Source organism: Dendrobates tinctorius, unplaced genomic scaffold, assembly GCF_039654945.1.
Source record: "Dendrobates tinctorius isolate UK_male_01 unplaced genomic scaffold, ASM3965494v1 ptg000251l, whole genome shotgun sequence".
NCBI classification, from domain to species: Eukaryota; Metazoa; Chordata; class Amphibia; order Anura; family Dendrobatidae; genus Dendrobates; species Dendrobates tinctorius.
Window position 1 is genome coordinate 1,222,673 of NW_027361918.1, and position 19,360 is coordinate 1,242,032.

The 19,360-nt window shown below is 45.8% G+C and overlaps 1 protein-coding gene across 3 annotated transcripts in view; it reads right to left on the bottom strand.

The window, feature by feature from the left end:
- Positions 1 to 3,316: 3,316 nt before the first annotated feature.
- Positions 3,317 to 19,360, bottom strand: part of LOC141065324 (uncharacterized) — a 242,747-nt gene continuing 226,703 nt past the window's right edge. For all 3 annotated transcript variants that reach the window (XM_073557749.1, XM_073557751.1, XM_073557753.1), the window contains 4 exons: positions 7,518 to 7,709; positions 7,254 to 7,418; positions 6,434 to 6,557; positions 3,317 to 5,968 (listed from right to left, as the gene is read on the bottom strand). In XM_073557749.1, coding sequence (XP_073413850.1) covers positions 4,251 to 5,968; positions 6,434 to 6,557; positions 7,254 to 7,418; positions 7,518 to 7,709 — 2,199 coding nt within the window. In that variant the 3' untranslated portion in view covers positions 3,317 to 4,250. The remainder of the gene's footprint in view (positions 5,969 to 6,433; positions 6,558 to 7,253; positions 7,419 to 7,517; positions 7,710 to 19,360) is intronic.

Genomic DNA, 19,360 nt, shown 5'->3' on the forward strand with positions numbered 1-19,360 from the left:
GTGACGGTGGTGGATGGGCTCACACTTTTTGGCCAAATTTTATACCAAGCATCTCACGTGTTTTTCCTAAATTTCAAAAGCCATCACGCTATTCACACTTCATGCATTTCACACTGACACGCCTGACTGCAACGGAGTGCAGCCATCTCCTCATTCTGATATGTAAGCTGCTGTTTGGTATGCACGTGTTCAGACTAGTTCTTGATGTGCCGTCAGTTTTCTGTTATATTTATGAGCCTGCAATAGCCACGGGTGGAATCGCGATCCACGCGCAGCTATTAACTAGTTAAATGCCTCTGTCAAACGCTGATAGAGGCATTTAAATGGCGCTTCCAGCCATCGGGTCAGAAACGCACACATCGGTGACCCGCGTCACGAGACCTCTATGGTTGTCAGTGCCGGATTGCTGTGAGCGCCACCCAGTGGTCGGCGCTCATAGCAAGTCAGTAATTCAGCTACTATTCGCCTCTATGTAGCAGTGCCGATCGAGTTGTGGCAGCTTCCAGTCTCCCATGGAGACTATTGAAGCATACCAAAAGTTAAAGGAAAAGGTTTTTAAAAATATGAAAATAAAAAAAATTTAAATTCAGAATCACCCCCCTTTCGCCCCATTCAAAATAAAATAAAAATAAAACTTACACATATTAGGTATCATCGCGTTCAGAATCGCCCAATCAATAAAAAAAGGATTAACCTGATCGCTAAACGGCGCAGCAAGAAAAAAAATCAAAACGCAAGAATTAGTGTGGGGTTGCACTTTTTTTTGCAATTTCACCGCAATTGGAATGTTTTTCCCGTTTTTGAGTACACGATATGGTAAAACCAGTGGTGTCATTCAAATGTACAGGTCCCGCAAAAAATAAGCCCTCACACGGCCATATTGAGGGAAAAATAAAAAAAGTTATGGCTCTGGGAAGAAGGGGAGCGAAAACCGAAAAAAGCTCCGGCCATGAAGGGGTTAAAGGGAACCTGTCACCAATTTTGGCCATTATGAGCTGCGGCCGCTGCCTTTCAGGGTTGATATACACCATTCTATAATGCTGTAGATAAGCCCCCGATCCGACCTGCAGGATAAGAAAAATACGTTTTATTATACTCACCCGGGGGCGGTCCGGTTCGATGAGTGTCGTGGGTCCTGGTCCGGCGCCCCTCATCTTCTTATGATTGCCGCCCTCCTGTTGCTTCACAGGGTCCCTGGCATTGCGCTCCTGCGCAGGCGCACTTATCTGCCTTGTTGAGGGCAGAGCAAAGTACTGCAGTGCCAAGGCCCTGGGAAAGGTCAGAGAGACCCAGAGCCTGCGCACTGCAGGAATCTGCTCTGCCCTCATCAGGTAAGAGAAGCAAGCCTGCGCAGGAGCGCGATGCCGGCAGTGATGAAGAAGCAGGAGGGCGGCATCGCAAGAAAGTGGGAGGCGCGAGACCCATGACACCCATCGGACCGCCCCCAGGCGAGTATAATAACTCTTTTTTCTTATGTTTCAGGTCGGATCGGGGGCTTATCTACAGCATTACAGAATGCTTAGAACATATAGAGAAAAAATGCACCAAAAGAACCAGAAATCACTAAAATATAACACTTTATTGAAAACACACTTAAAAGAGATATATACAAATTAACCTATACCAGGGGGATTAGACAGTAACAACTACCAATACAGGTGGACCCGCAGGTAAAAAAAAAGGTTCACAATGTCCATAAAAAATAGCATATGCAGGTGGAATTACAGGGAAGTACCATAATGTTGAGAAACCACAAACTACAGGTGAAAATCACCAGGAAGTGATGGACAAGGAAAGGGGCAAAAAGACCGTAATACAGAAATACCGCCAAAGTCAGTGGTGCTGCATCCACCACAACCGCACCGCAGGCTTTTGAGGTAATTATGTTTTTACGGTATTTTTGCCCCTTTGCTTGTCCATCACTTCCTGGTGATTTTCACCTGTAGTTTGTGGTTTCTCAACATTATGGTACTTACCTGTAATACCACATGATTTCTGGTTCTTTTGGTGCACTTTTTTCTCTATATGTTCTATACATTCTTTATGCATTGAACCTTATTTATTTTCAATCCCCCCGCTGTGGGCACTGGTGGCGATTACGTATTCACACGGTGTATTGTCATCTATATCTGTTGGAAGCATTATAGAATGCTGTAGATCAGCCCTGAAAGGCATCTAACAACCTGAGGACAGGCTCGCATTAACGAAATGTGGGTGGGAGTTATTGACACCCCGGAACAGAGAAGGCTTTATTCCAAAAACCAAGCAACTGTTTCCTGGGGTTTACACGTAGAGGTGTTTAGGTGTGTGGCCCTGATTCAGTTTCTCAGGCACTTGGAATGTGTAGGGGGATCTGTGTAGAGATGTTATGTGATAGATTTAGAGCATAAAATGGAGACAGACGACACAATGAATCCGATTTTCCACAATACATACACGTCTGGTCCAGAAATGTGACCGGTATAACACCCGCTACAATGTTTATGACTCACACCATCGGTTCATGTGGAGAATCTGCCATGTGCACCGGCACACCGGCTCTTCATGGTGCACAGGAACAGCACCGGTACCTATAGAGCGCTCGTCTGAACGAGCCACACGGAAACTAATCACGGAGCCGTCAGGAGGACGGACACTCGGCTTATTACAGAGGAAGACAGATTGCAGCAGACATGGAGAAAGTCTTCAATGCTTTATTCCATAATGATTACAATATTGTTCTAATATCCGCGATGGTGAGGGGGAAGGTTCACCCTGACGCGTTTCTGGCGGACCGCCCTTAGTCACAGAGTGTATCAGGGAATCATGGGATATACCATTTAAAGCAACAAACCACCAATCATGAAAACCACGTGGACATAGAAATGATAAGAATAAATGTAACAAAATGCAAATAAGGCCGGTTTCACACTAGCGCATTTTCAACGCGCGCACGGCCGGGGGTAGCTCCGCCCCCGAGCCGGCTCTCTGCCCGGCGTGCCCGCCCCTTCCTTGTAGCGCCGCCTCCTAGCGGACAGCGGCGCCTGCGATCGGCGCACCCTATCTTTAGCATAGGGTGCGCCGATCGTGCGCAGGCCGTGCGCTAGTTGCGCTTTGACCTGCGCTGCGCACTTTTGACGGTGCGCGCCAAAATCCGAAAAGTTCGATTTTGGCGCGCACGGCGCACCGTCAAAAGTGCGCAGCGCAGGTCAAAGCGCAACTAGCGCACGGCCTGCGCACGATCGGCGCACCCTATGCTAAAGATAGGGTGCGCCGATCGCAGGCGCCGCTGTCCGCTAGGAGGCGGCGCTACAAGGAAGGGGCGGGCACGCCGGGCAGAGAGCCGGCTCGGGGGCGGAGCTACCCCCGGCCGTGCGCGCGTTGAAAATGCGCTAGTGTGAAACCGGCCTAATACAGCGCTATATGGAATACGGACAAACTCCTAATTAGAGAACACTATCAATGCTACAGGTCAGTAATTACACAGTCATTTCTATAAGTCATTCCTATGGGTGCTTCGTGTCCAACCTAATCCCGGACGCCTTCCTCAATAACAGGTTTCCCACCAGTCTCCTCCTCTATCTGGATGATTAACTCTCTCAATTCCAAAGAATGTGAGACTTTGTCTGTTCCCATTATCTGTCTCCAAAAAATGTCTGGTTACCCCCGAATGTGTCCTGTTGTTACTGGTAATGTTTGTAGATGTTCCAATATTCCGTTTTCGGCTCGTACATCCCACATATTTAAGGTTACATGAATTGCATTGTACAGTACACAACATAACTGGTGTTACCATTAATAAGGGAATTCAGATTCCAGATGTCATTGATGTTCTGTGTCTTATGTGGAAATTGACACGTTACATTTAGTGCCTGCAGACTTGAGAAACCTTTGATGGAAAGCCAAGCTGTTCTAAACTGCTCCCGATACATACTGGGGGACGGCATATTACCGAGGGGACGCCCTCTATTAGACACTCACTAAATCAACAGGAAGGGAGAGCAGCAGCTGACCGACCACTTCCTGTTATTTACTTATGTCCGAAGGCGGGGACAGTGAAGCTGGCGCTGATTGGGCGCAGAGCTCATGTGACATAACCTCACCTGATCACAGGAGAGAGAGCGCAGACACCACTGGAATGGCGCCGATGCAGGACGTGGAAAACTCCTTTAATGTCTGCGCAAAACAATTTTAACTAACAAAACAAAAAATATATATACTCTGTGTAAAACTGGAAAAAATGTTGTAAATATCTGTAACAATGTTTCATATTAAACAGCTCCCCCCTGTGTGTGACTTCTCTGATGACTATGAAGTTTGTCTTTGCTAATAAAGCATTTTCCACATTCTGAGCACGAGTACGGCTTCTCTACTGTGTAACTTCTCTGCTGTTTCACCTGAAAGGATCTGTTTAAAGAAACATTGTGCACATCATGAATTTTCTTATGTCTGAGAAGACTTGATTCATATATAAAACAGATCCCACATTCACTACATGTAACTGGATTCTCTCCAGTGTGATCTCTTTGATGAGAACTTAGCAGAGCTTCAGTTTTAAAGCATTTTCCACATTCGGAGCATGAGTACGGCTTCTCTACTGTGTAACTTCTCTGGTGTTTAACCTGAAATGATTCGTTTAAAGAGACATTTTCCACGCTCTGAACATGAATTTTCTTATGTCTGAGAAGACTTGATTCATATATAAAAGAGATCCCACATTCGCTACATGTAACTGGATTCTCTCCAGTGTGATCTTTTTGATGAGAATTTAGCAGAGCTTCAGTATTAAAACATTTCCCACATTCTGAGCATGAATACGGCTTTTCTTCTGTGTGTGTTTTCACATGAGTAATAAGACTTGATCTATGCATAAAATTTTTTCCACATTCTGAACATGAATACGGCTTCTCTCCTGTGTGACCTCTCTCATGTACAGTAAGACTTGATTTATTTATAAAATCTTTCTGACATACAGAACATGTATAAGGCCTCTCTCCTGTGTGAATTCTCTCATGTACAGTAAGACTTGATTTAGCTGCAAAACATTTCCCACATTCTGAACATGAATACGGCTTCTCTCCTGTGTGAACACTTTTATGCTTATTAAGACCTGATTTCCATCGAAAACATTTCCCACATTCTGAACAAGCATACGGCTTTACTCCTGTGTGAATTTTCTCATGTATATTAAGATGTGATTTATGTGCAAAATGTTTTTGGCATACCGAACATGAATACGGCTTCTCTCCATTGTGAATACTCTGATGTGCAACAAGATAAGATTTTAAAATAAAACACTTTCCACATTCTGAACATGAAAACATCATTTTTCCTTTGTGAATTCTCTCATGTTTATGAAGACATGATTTATATTTAAAATATTTTCCACATTCTGAACATGAAAACGGCGTCTCTACAGTGTGAATTCTCTTATGTTTAGTAAGAAGATTTTTGCGTGAAAAACATTTTCCACATTCAGAACATAAATACGGCTTCTCTCCTGTGTGAATTCGTTCATGGTTAACAAGATCTGATTTACCAATAAAACATTTTCCACATTCTGAACATGAAAAAGTCTTCACTCCTGTGTGAATTCTCTCATGATTAATAAGAATAACTTTGAGTGAAAAACATTTTCCACATTCTGAACATGAGTACGGCTTCTCTCCTGTGTGAATTCTCTCATGTCTAACAAGATCGGATTTACTTATAAAATATTTTCCACATTCTGAACACGAAAACGGCCTTTTTCCTTTGTGAATTCTCTCATGATTAACAAGGTTGGATTTTTGTGAAAAACATTTACCACATTCTGAACATGAATACGGCTTCTCTCTTGTGTGACTTCTCTTATGTTTAACAAGATGTTCTCGATGTACATTAAGGGTAATGAGGTTTTCTCCTGAGGACTGACACATGATATCTTCTTCTTTAACATTATATTCTAGAGATAACATCACATTTTCTCCAGAACGACCACTTGCATTTTCTGTTAGAAATAAAAATAGATTTCATTAATTTTTCAAATCCCAACTTTAAATGTAAATGTCCATCCATATCCCACCTCTGATCCAGGGGCAAGGCTCTAGAAGAAATGCTATGGACCCAATGAACATTAGGGGCAAATACCCCAAACACCAGAGGAACAAAAGATGCAGAATTTGGGATTCTCCAATGGTTCTAGCTTCCCCAGTAATTGTGCCTGAGATGTTCTCATCAATCACGAGAGGCAGCACAAAGAAGAGCGCTTGACTTGCAGACCACATCCCAAAGAAAACCGCCTGTTTCCATGATCATCAGTGTACACTCAGACACCGGCGAATTCATGTTCCAACCTAATAATTACTATACTAACTGGCAACTGCAGACACGAGTATGTACGGCCTGGGACAGTAGTGAGGTTATATTATATCTGCCAGTGGCAAACACAGAAATAACTGAGGTCTCCTCTTACCTGGTGATACAAGAGGCCGGAGCTCCTCCACCACAACGTTCTTATACTGATCCCAGTGTCCTTCTACATAATCCCACTCCTCCATGGAGAAATAGAGAGCGACGTCCTGACACCTGAGAGGAACCTGACAACCAACGAGAGACATCACCCAGAATCCTCCAGTGCACACTGTATAATCTCCCAGCAGTGTCCTCTCATCACCCAGAATCCTCCAGTGTATACTGTATAATCTCCCGGCAGTCTCCTCTCATCACCCAGAATCCTCCAATGTATACTGTATAATCTCCCAGCAGTCTCCTCTCATCTCCCAGAATCCTCCAGTGTATACTGTGTAATCTCCCTGACTGCTCCTCTCCGCTCATCACCCAGAATCCCCCAGTGTAGTTTCCCAGCAGTATCCTCTCCGCTCATCACCCAGAATCCCCCAGTGTAGTCTCCCAGCAGTATCCTCTCCGCTCATCACCCAGAATCCCCCAGTGTAGTCTCCCAGCAGTATCCTCTCCGCTCATCACCCACAATCCCCCAGTGTAGTCTCCCTGACTGCTCCTCTCCGCTCATCACCCAGAATCCCCCAGTGTAGTCTCCCAGCAGTATCCTCTCTGCTCATCACCCAGAATCCCCCAGTGTAGTCTCCCAGCAGTCTCCTCTCCGCTCATCACCCAGAATCCCCCAGTGTAGTCTCCCAGCAGTCTCCTCTCATCACCCAGAATCCCCCAGTGTAGTCTCCCAGCAGTCGCCTCTCCTCTCCCAGAATCCCCCAGTGCAGTCTCCCAGCAGTCTCCTCTCCCAGAATCCCCCAGTGCAGTCTCCCAGCAGTCACCTCTCCGGTCAGCAGCTCGGTGATCTTGTTGGCCAGTTCTAGGACCTTCTTCTCTGGTGTCGGGCAGTGCAGGGGTTCTGTGATGGGGCTCTGGATCTTGCTCCGCCCTCCGGACATACAGGGGGTCACACGGTCCCCGGACGTCTTCTTCACCACCGTGTGCTCCTGTGTACAGTGACAGACGCAGATCACCACAGATTCTATCCATCTTTTCAGTCCTGTTCTATTAATAGAGATCAGAGTGATCTCATGGGAGACTCTCACCATTCCCTTTAACAAGTCGATTATCTCCAGGGCGAGGAGTAACACTCTTGCCGTCATGTTGCTTTTGTCCTGGTCGATCCTCGTTGGGTCATTTTTCCTCCTGACGTCCTGGTCCTGATCCTTCTGTCCTTCCATGTACTCCCACTCCTCCATGGAGAAATAGACAGCGGCATCCTGACACCTGACAGGAACCTGACAGACAGACAGTTAGGTGCAGAAATCATTGGCCAGGGACGAGTCCTCGTGATTTCAGCTCTGCAGGCCGCTAGTTTGGATGTAAAATGAAACAACTGAGCTGAAACTGAAGAAGCAGAGATTGTCAGGGTTAATTACAGGGGAGGAACAAAAACCTCCATGAACCGTTCAGGGATTGCAGCCATCTTTCTACAAATCCTCCTCATTTCAGGGGCTCAAAAGTAACTGGACAAATCAACTTTATTATAAAAGAAAAAGTTCTTGACTACACTGCTGAAAAAAATAAAGCAAACCCTTAACACAATGTGACTCCAAGTCAATCACACTTCCGTGGAATCAACCTGTCCAGGAAAGAAGCAGCACAGACTGTGAATCCATTTCTCCTGCTGTTGCATAAGCCCCGGTCCACCAGGTTCTCCCTTTCTCCACCATTTGTACATATTGTCAGGGATTGGAGTGAATAAAGGAAAGACTATTTTTTCGCTACATCGTGGAGCTGGACAATCTCTCCTTTATTATGCTACAATACAAGCGCTTTGACACGGCGGGTCCGTGCTCCGATGCCTAAAGATGCCCTGTCTGGTGAGCTGGATTTCTTATTGAAGATACCTGAGGCTGGGACGCTGCTCTCTGCCCATTAACACATTCTTCCATTTCTTCTTCTCTAATCCTCCTCTTCGGATTGGAGGGTTTTTCCTCACATGCGTTTTCCTTCCCCGCTCCACCAGCTTCATGTTATCCACCCCCATTCGATCATCTAAGAGACATCTGCATCTATTTCTTAAGACAAAGTTCCCACCGGGTTTTGAATAGTAAATGTGGTAGGTATACTTAACCCCTTCACCCCCAAGGGTGGTTTGCACGTTCATGACCGGGCCAATTTTTACAATTCTGACCACTGTCCCTTTATGAGGTGATAACTCTGGAGCTTCCATGGATCCCGGTGATTCTGACATTGTTTTCTCGTGACATATTGTACTTCATGTTAGTGGTAAAATTTCATTCAAATAACTTGCGTTTATTTGTGAGAAAAACGGAAATTCGACGAAAATGTTGAAAATTTCGCAATTTTCCAACTTTGAATTTTTATGCCCTTAAATCACAGAGATACGGCACACAAAAAACTTGATAACTAACATTTTCCACATGTTTACTTTACATCAGCACAATTTTGGAACCAAAATTTTTTTTTTGTTAGGAAGTTATAAGGGTTAAAAGTTGACCAGCGATTTCTCATTTTTACAACACCATTTTATTTTTAGGACCACATCACATTTGAAGCCACTTTGAGGGGTCTATATGATAGAAAATACCCAAAAGTGACACCATTCTAAAAACTGCACCCCTCAAGGTGCTCAAAACCACATTCAAGAAGTTTATTAACCCTTTAGGTGCTTCACAGGAATTTTTTTGAATATTTAAAAAAAATGAACATCTAACTTTTTTTCATAAAAAAAATACTTCAGGTTCAATTTTTTTTATTTTACCAAGGGTAACAGGAGAAATTGGACTGCAAAAGTTATTGTGCAATTTGTTCTGAGTACGCTGATACCTGATATGTGGGGGGGAACGACTGTTTCGGCGCATGGCAGAGCTCAGAATGGAAGGAGCGCCGTTTGACTTTTTCAATGCAAAATTGGCTGGAATTCAGATTGGACGCCATGTCACGTTTGGAGAGTCCCTGATGTACCTAAACAGTGGAAACCCCCTACAAGTGACCCCATTTTGGAAACTAGACCCCCCAAGGAACTTATCTAGATATGTGGTGAGAACTTTGAACCCACAAGGGCTTTACAGAAGTTTATAACGTACAGCGGTACAATTAAAAAATCATATTTTTTCCACAAAAATGATCTTTTCACCCCAATTTTTATTTTCCCAAGGGTAACAGGACCCTAAAAGTTATTGTGCAATTTGTCCTGAGTACGCTGATACCCCACATGTGGGGGTAAACCACTATTTGGGCGCATGGCAGAGCTCGGAAGGGAAGCAGTGCCATTTGACGTTTTTGTCTGGAATTGAGATCGGACACCATGTCGCGATTGGAAAACCCCTGATGTACCTAAACAGTGGAAACCCCCCACAAATGACACCATTTTGAAAACTAGACCCCCTAAGGAACTTACAGTCATATGTTAAAGTTTGGGCACCCCTATTAATGTTAACCTATTTTCTTTATAACAATTTTGGTTTTTGCAACAGCTATTTCAGTTTCATATACTGTATCTAATAACTGATGGACTCAGTTATATTTCTGGATTCAAATGAGGTTTATTGTACTAACAGAAAATGTGCAATCTGCATTTTAACAAAATTTGACCGGACTCTGTGCAATACACCCTTAGATTCAGTCTAAATGTTATACCACAACCAATGCTGTGAATGGAGGCTGATTTCCCCGTCCTATTACATATAGTGCACAAGGACAATTGTGTCAACTATCAGATTATTTTCTGACAAACGGGGGTTACATAATCCACTGCAACACTGGTTGTTTTTCACCTAGCCCATTATTAATTGGCATTGCCATATATTATTATCTGGGCTATGTGCAATTTATAATACTGTGCAGCAGAAGTTCTCTAAGCATCACTAGTTAGTACTCTCTCTGCATAATTTTTCCTTGGAGGATTTGCTTTCGGCACTCATGCTTGTCATCGGGCTGCTGACTTGCTTTTTCTGGTTCCGGGTTATTAATGTGATCACCCATTTTATGTTTTTTTTCACTACCATGTATCTCTGATATGTGTCTTTCTATTGATAAATAAATATGTATATGCTTGAAATGGATTTGGACTCTATGTTCTCCAATTTTTTCTTACTTTCAGACTTGCGTTAGGAGGCGCAGTGTAGGGCCGCCGCTAAGCTCCGCCCCCGGATGCGCCTCCTCCGGTCAGCTCCTCCTCTGGGCGCATGACGCTGCATGCGACCAGCGTACCCTATATTTAGTGTTGGGTACGCTGGCCATGCGCTGGTATGGTTTTGCCAGTGCATGCGCCCTTTTTGCGCTGCGCCGACGTGCACCAAATGCACCAGGTTGCATTTTTGTGTGCCCGGCGCAGCGTAGATGGGTCGCGTGCGCCGGCAAAACCATACCAGCGTACCCAACGCTAAATATAGGGTACGCTGGTCGCATGCAGCGTCATGCGCCCAGAGGAGCTGACCAGAGGAGGTGTGGCCAGGGGGCGGAGCTTAGTGGCAGCCCTGCGCTGCGCCTCCTAACGCAAGTCTGAAGGTAGCCTAAGTCTTCTCTTTATGGTGTACTTAGATTCTGAGACACCAACTTCTTGGAGCGTGATCTTCACTTAGGTGGGTGTTAAGTAGAGGTTTTTCTTCACTGTGGGAAGGAGTCTGTGAAAATCCACCAATGTTGTCTTCCATGAATAATCAGCTCTTTTTGAGTTCCTAAACTCCTCAGTGCTCTCTTTTTTCCAGAAATTACCCAACTGCTGATTTGGCCGCTCCTAAAATTTCTGCTCTCTCTTTGGATTTTTTTTTTCAACCTATTGATAGTCTGTTTCTCTCCCATTGAGAGCTCCTTTGACCGCATGTAGTGAGTTCACAGCAACAACTTCCAAATGCAAATATCACACCTGGAATCAGCTCCAATTTACCTGCTTAATTGATGATGGACTAATGGGGAAAAGCATATGCAGCCCATTGAAAAGATTTCAAGATAACTGTACAGGTACTATTGGTCCCTTGAAAAAGAGGGAACTACATATTAAAGAATGAGAGTCGGCACTGTTATCCCACATTGATTACCAAAAGACATTCAAGATAGTTATATAAACAGCAAAAATGCCAAAACTTGTGTCGGTGTCCAAATAATTGTGGACCTAACTGTATACTATCACCACCCAGAATCCTCCAGTGTACACTGTATAATCTCCCAGCAGTCTCCTCTCATCACCCAGAATCCTCCAGTGTATACTGTATAATCTCCCAGCAGTCTCCTCTCATCACCCAGAATCCTCCAGTTTATACTGTATAATCTCCCAGCAATCTCCTCTCATCACCCAGAATCCTCCAGTTTATACTGTATAATCTCCCAGCAGTCTCCTCTCATCACCCAGAATCCTCCAGTTTATACTGTATAATCTCCCAGCAGTCTCCTCTCATCACCCGGAATCCTCCAGTGTATACTGTATAATCTCCCAGCATTCTCCTCTCATCACCCAGAATCCTCCAGTGTATACTGTATAATCTCCCAGCAGTCTCCTCTCATCACCCAGAATCCTCCAGTGTATACTGTATAATCTCACAGCATTCTCCTCTCATCACCCAGAATCCTCCAGTGTATACTGTATAATCTCCCAGCAGTCTCCTCTCATCACCCAGAATCCTCCAGTGTATACTGTATAATCTCCCAGCATTCTCCTCTCATCACCCAGAATCCTTCAGTGTAAACTGTATAATCTCCCAGCAGTCTCCTCTCATCACCCAGAATCCTCCAGTGTACACTGTATAATCTCCCAGCAGTCTCCTCTCATCACCCAGAATCCTCCAGTGTACACTGTATAATCTCCCAGCATTCTCCTCTCATCACCCAGAATCCTCCAGTGTATACTGTATAATCTCCCAGCAGTCTCCTCTCATCACCCAGAATCCTACAGTGTATACTGTATAATCTCCCAGCATTCTCCTCTCATCACCCAGAATCCTCCAGTGTATACTGTATAATCTCCCAGCAGTCTCCTCTCATCACCCAGAATCCTCCAGTGTATACTGTATAATCTCCCAGCATTCTCCTCTCATCACCCAGAATCCTCCAGTGTACACTGTATAATCTCCCAGCAGTCTCCTCTCATCACCCAGAATCCCCCAGTGTACACTGTATAATCTCCCAGCAGTCTCCTCTCATCACCCAGAATCCTACAGTGTATACTGTATAATCTCCCAGCAGTCTCCTCTCATCACCTAGAATCCTCCAGTGTACACTGTATAATCTCCCAACAGTCTCCTCTCATCACCCAGAATCCCCCAGTGTACACTGTATAATCTCCCAGCAGTCTCCTCTCATCACCCAGAATCCCCCAGTGTACACTGTATAATCTCCCAGCAGTCTCCTCTCATCACCCAGAATCCCCCAGTGTATACTGTATAATCTCCCAGCAGTCTCCTCTCATCACCCAGAATCCTCCAGTGTACACTGTATAATCTCCCAACAGTCTCCTCTCATCACCCAGAATCCCCCAGTGTACACTGTATAATCTCCCAGCAGTCTCCTCTCATCACCCAGAATCCCCCAGTGTACACTGTATAATCTCCCAGCAGTCTCCTCTCATCACCCAGAATCCCCCAGTGTATACTGTATAATCTCCCAGCAGTCTCCTCTCATCACCTAGAATCCTCCAGTGTACACTGTATAATCTCCCAACAGTCTCCTCTCATCACCCAGAATCCCCCAGTGTACACTGTATAATCTCCCAGCAGTCTCCTCTCATCACCCAGAATCCCCCAGTGTATACTGTATAATCTCCCAGCAGTCTCCTCTCATCACCAAGAATCCTCCAGTGTATACTGTATAATCTCCCAGCAGTCTCCTCTCATCACCCAGAATCCTCCAGTGTACACTGTATAATCTCCCAGCAGTCTCCTCTCATCACCCAGAATCCTCCAGTGTATACTGTATAATCTCCCAGCAGTCTCCTCTCCTCACCCAGAATCATCCAGTGTATACTGTATAATCTCCCAGCAGTCTCCTCTCATCACCCAGAATCCTCCAGTATATACTGTATAATCTCCCAGCAGTCTCCTCTCATCACCCAGAATCCCCCAGTGTATACTGTATAATCTCCCAGCAGTCTCCTCTCATCACCCAGAATCCCCTAGTGTATACTGTATAATCTCCCAGCAGTCTCCTCTCATCACCCAGAATCCTCCAGTGTATACTGTATAATCTCCCAGCAGTCTCCTCTCATCACCCAGAATCCTCCAGTGTACACTGTATATTCTCCCAGCAGTCTCCTCTCATCACCCAGAATCCTCCAGTGTACACTGTATAATCTCCCAGCAGTCTTCTCTCATCACCCAGAATCCTCCAGTGTATACTGTATAATCTCCCAGCGGTCTCCTCTCATCACCCAGAATCCTCCAGTGTAAACTGTATAATCTCCCAGCAGTCTCCTCTCATCACCCAGAATCCTCCAGTGTATACTGTATAATCTCCCAGCAGTCTCCTCTCATCACCCAGAATCCTCCAGTGTATACTGTATAATCTCACAGCAGTCTCCTCTCCTCACCCAGAATCCTCCAGTGTATACTGTATAATCTCCCAGCAGTCTCCTCTCATCACCCAGAATCCTCCAGTGTATACTGTATAATCTCCCAGCAGTCTCCTCTCATCACCCAGAATCCCCCAGTGTACACTGTATAATCTCCCAGCAGTCTCCTCTCATCACCCAGAATCCCCCAGTGTACACTGTATAATCTCCCAGCAGTCTCCTCTCATCCCCCAGAATCCTCCAGTGTATACTGTATAATCTCACAGCAGTCTCCTCTCCTCACCCAGAATCCTCCAGTGTATACTGTATAATCTCCCAGCAGTCTCCTCTCATCACCCAGAATCCTCCAGTGTATACTGTATAATCTCCCAGCAGTCTCCTCTCATCACCCAGAATCCTCCAGTGTATACTGTATAATCTCCCAGCAGTCTCCTCTCATCACCCAGAATCCCCCAGTGTACACTGTATAATCTCCCAGCAGTCTCCTCTCATCCCCCAGAATCCCCCAGTGTATACTGTATAATCTCCCAGCAGTCTCCTCTCATCCCCCAGAATCCTCCAGTGTATACTGTATAATCTCCCAGCAGTCTCCTCTCATCAGCCAGAATCCTCCAGTGTATACTGTATAATCTCCCAGCAGTCTCCTCTCCTCACCCAGAATCCTCCAGTGTATACTGTATAATCTCCCAGCAGTCTCCTCTCATCACCCAGAATCCTCCAGTGTATATTGTATAATCTCCCAGCAGTCTCCTCTCCTCACCCAGAATCCTCCAGTGTATACTGTATAATCTCCCAGCAGTCTCCTCTCATCACCCAGAATCCTACAGTGTATACTGTATAATCTCCCAGCAGTCTCCTCTCATCACCCAGAATCCCCCAGTGTATACTGTATAATCTCCCAGCAGTCTCCTCTCCTCACCCAGAATCCTCCAGTGTATACTGTATAATCTCCCAGCAGTCTCCTCTCATCACCCAGAATCCTCCAGTGTATACTGTATAATCTCCCAGCAGTCTCCTCTCATCACCCAGAATCCCCCAGTGTATACTGTATAATCTCCCAGCAGTCTCCTCTCCTCACCCAGAATTCTCCAGTGTATACTGTATAATCTCCCAGCAGTCTCATCTCATCACCCAGAATCCTCCAGAGTATACTGTATAATCTCCCAGCAGTCTCCTCTCCTCACCCAGAATCCTCCAGTGTACACTGTATAATCTCCCAGCAGTCTCCTCTCATCACCCAGAATCCTCTAGTGTATACTGTATAATCTCCCAGCAGTCTCCTCTCATCACCCAGAATCCTCCAGTGTATACTGTATAATCTCCCAGCAGTCTCCTCTCATCACCCAGAATCCTCCAGTGTATACTTTATAATCTCCCAGCAGTCTCCTCTCGTCACCCAGAATCCTCCAGAGTATACTGTATAATCTCCCAGCAGTCTCCTCTCCACACCCAGAATCCTCCAGTGTACACTGTATAATCTCCCAGCAGTCTCCTCTCATCACCCAGAATCCTCCAGTGTAAACTGTATAATCTCCCAGCAGTCTCCTCTCATCACCCAGAATCGTCCAGTGTATACTGTATAATCTCCCAGCAGTCTCTTCTCATCACCCAGAATCGTCCAGTGTATACTGTATAATCTCCCAGCAGTCTCCTCTCATCACCCAGAATCGTCCAGTGTATACTGTATAATCTCCCAGCAGTCTCCTCTCATCACCCAGAATCCTCCAGTGTATACTGTATAATCTCCCAGCAGTCTCCTCTCATCACCCAGAATCCTCCAGTGTATACTGTATAATCTCCCAGCAGTCTCCTCTCATCACCCAGAATCCTCCAGTGTATACTGTATAATCTCCCAGCAGTCTCCTCTCATCACCCAGAATCCTCCAGTGTACACTGTATAATCTCCCAGCAGTCTCCTCTCATCACCCAGAATCCTCCAGTGTATACTGTATAATCTCCCAGCAGTCTCCTCTCATCCCCCAGAATCCTCCAGTGTATACTGTATAATCTCCCAGCAGTCTCCTCTCATCACCCAGAATCCCCCAGTGTACACTGTATAATCTCCCAGCAGCCTTCTCTCATCCCCCAGAATCCTCCAGTGTATACTGTATAATCTCCCAGCAGTCTCCTCTCATCACCCAGAATCCTCCAGTGTATACTGTATAATCTCCCAGCAGTCTCCTCTCATCCGCCAGAATCCTCCAGTGTATACTGTATAATCTCCCAGCAGTCTCCTCTCATCACCCAGAATCCTCCAGTGTATACTGTATAATCTCCCAGCAGTCTCCTCTCATCACCCAGAATCCTTCAGTGTATACTGTATAATCTCCCAGCAGTCTCCTCTCATCCCCCAGAATCCTCCAGTGTATACTGTATAATCTCCCAGCAGTCTCCTCTCATCCCCCAGAATCCTCCAGTGTACACTGTATAATCTCCCAGCAGTCTCCTCTCATCACCCAGAATCCTCCAGTGTATACTGTATAATCTCCCAGCAGTCTCCTCTCATCACCCAGAATCCTCCAGTGTATACTGTATAATCTCCCAGCAGTCTCCTCTCATCACCCAGAATCCCCCAGTGTACACTGTATAATCTCCCAGCAGTCTCCTCTCCTCACCCAGAATCCTCCAGTGTATACTGTATAATCTCCCAGCAGTCTCCTCTCATCACCCAGAATCCTCCAGTGTATACTGTATAATCTCCCAGCAGTCTCCTCTCATCACCCAGAATCCCCCAGTGTATACTGTATAATCTCCCAGCAGTCTCCTCTCCTCACCCAGAATTCTCCAGTGTATACTGTATAATCTCCCAGCAGTCTCATCTCATCCCCCAGAATCCTCCAGTGTATACTGTATAATCTCCCAGCAGTCTCCTCTCATCACCCAGAATCCTCCAGTGTATACTGTATAATCTCCCAGCAGTCTCCTCTCATCACCCAGAATCCTCCAGTGTATACTGTATAATCTCCCAGCAGTCTCCTCTCATCACCCAGAATCCTCCAGTGTATACTGTATAATCTCCCAGCAGTCTCCTCTCATCACCCAGAATCCTCCAGTGTACACTGTATAATCTCCCAGCAGTCTCCTCTCATCACCCAGAATCCTCCAGTGTATACTGTATAATCTCCCAGCAGTCTCCTCTCATCCCCCAGAATCCTCCAGTGTATACTGTATAATCTCCCAGCAGTCTCCTCTCATCACCCAGAATCCCCCAGTGTACACTGTATAATCTCCCAGCAGCCTTCTCTCATCCCCCAGAATCCTCCAGTGTATACTGTATAATCTCCCAGCAGTCTCCTCTCATCACCCAGAATCCTCCAGTGTATACTGTATAATCTCCCAGCAGTCTCCTCTCATCCGCCAGAATCCTCCAGTGTATACTGTATAATCTCCCAGCAGTCTCCTCTCATCACCCAGAATCCTCCAGTGTATACTGTATAATCTCCCAGCAGTCTCCTCTCATCACCCAGAATCCTTCAGTGTATACTGTATAATCTCCCAGCAGTCTCCTCTCATCCCCCAGAATCCTCCAGTGTATACTGTATAATCTCCCAGCAGTCTCCTCTCATCCCCCAGAATCCTCCAGTGTACACTGTATAATCTCCCAGCAGTCTCCTCTCATCACCCAGAATCCTCCAGTGTATACTGTATAATCTCCCAGCAGTCTCCTCTCATCACCCAGAATCCTCCAGTGTATACTGTATAATCTCCCAGCAGTCTCCTCTCATCACCCAGAATCCCCCAGTGTACACTGTATAATCTCCCAGCAGTCTCCTCTCCTCACCCAGAATCCTCCAGTGTATACTGTATAATCTCCCAGCAGTCTCCTCTCATCACCCAGAATCCTCCAGTGTATACTGTATAATCTCCCAGCAGTCTCCTCTCATCACCCAGAATCCCCCAGTGTATACTGTATAATCTCCCAGCAGTCTCCTCTCCTCACCCAGAATTCTCCAGTGTATACTGTATAATCTCCCAGCAGTCTCATCTCATCCCCCAGAATCCTCCAGTGTATACTGTATAATCTCCCAGCAGTCTCCTCTCCTCACCCAGAATCCCCCAGTGTACACTGTATAATTTCCCAGCAGTCTCCTCTCATCCCCCAGAATCCTCCAGTGTATACTGTATAATCTCCCAGCAGTCTCCTCTCATCCCCCAGAATCCTCCAGTGTACACTGTATAATCTCACAGCAGTCTCCTCTCATCACCCGGAATCCTCCAGTGTACACTGTATAATCTCCCAGCAGTCTCCTCTCGTCACCCAGAATCCTCCAGAGTATACTGTATAATCTCCCAGCAGTCTCCTCTCCACACCCAGAATCCTCCAGTGTACACTGTATAATCTCCCAGCAGTCTCCTCTCATCACCCAGAATCCTCCAGTGTAAACTGTATAATCTCCCAGCAGTCTCTTCTCATCACCCAGAATCCTCCAGTGTATACTGTATAATCTCCCAGCAGTATCCTCTCATCACCCAGAATCGTCCAGTGTATACTGTATAATCTCCCAGCAGTCTCCTCTCATCACCCAGAATCCTCCAGTGTATACTGTATAATCTCCCAGCAGTCTCCTCTCGTCACCCAGAATCCTCCAGAGTATACTGTATAATCTCCCAGCAGTCTCCTCTCCACACCCAGAATCCTCCAGTGTAAACTGTATAATCTCCCAGCAGTCTCTTCTCATAACCCAGAATCCTCCAGTGTATACTGGATAATCTCCCAGCAGTCTCCTCTCATCACCCAGAATCCTCCAGTGTATATTGTATAATCTCCCAGCAGTCTCCTCTCATCACCCAGAATCCTCCAGTGTACACTGTATAATCTCCCAGCAGTCTCCTCTCGTCACCCAGAATCCTCCAGAGTATACTGTATAATCTCCCAGCAGTCTCCTCTCCACACCCAGAATCCTCCAGTGTAAACTGTATAATCTCCCAGCAGTCTCTTCTCATAACCCAGAATCCTCCAGTGTATACTGTATAATCTCCCAGCAGTCTCCTCTCATCACACAGAATCCTCCAGTGTATACTGTATAATCTCCCAGCAGTCTCCTCTCATCACCCAGAATCCTCCAGTGTATACTTTATAATCTCCCAGCAGTCTCCTCTCGTCACCCAGAATCCTCCAGAGTATACTGTATAATCTCCCAGCAGTCTCCTCTCCACACCCAGAATCCTCCAGTGTACACTGTATAACCTCCCAGCAGTCTCCTCTCATCACCCAGAATCCTCCAGTGTAAACTGTATAATCTCCCAGCAGTCTCCTCTCATCACCCAGAATCGTCCAGTGTATACTGTATAATCTCCCAGCAGTCTCCTCTCATCACCCAGAATCCCCCAGTGTATACTGTATAATCTCCCAGCAGTCTCCTCTCATCACCCAGAATCCTCCAGTGTATACTGTATAATCTCCCAGCAGTCTCCTCTCAT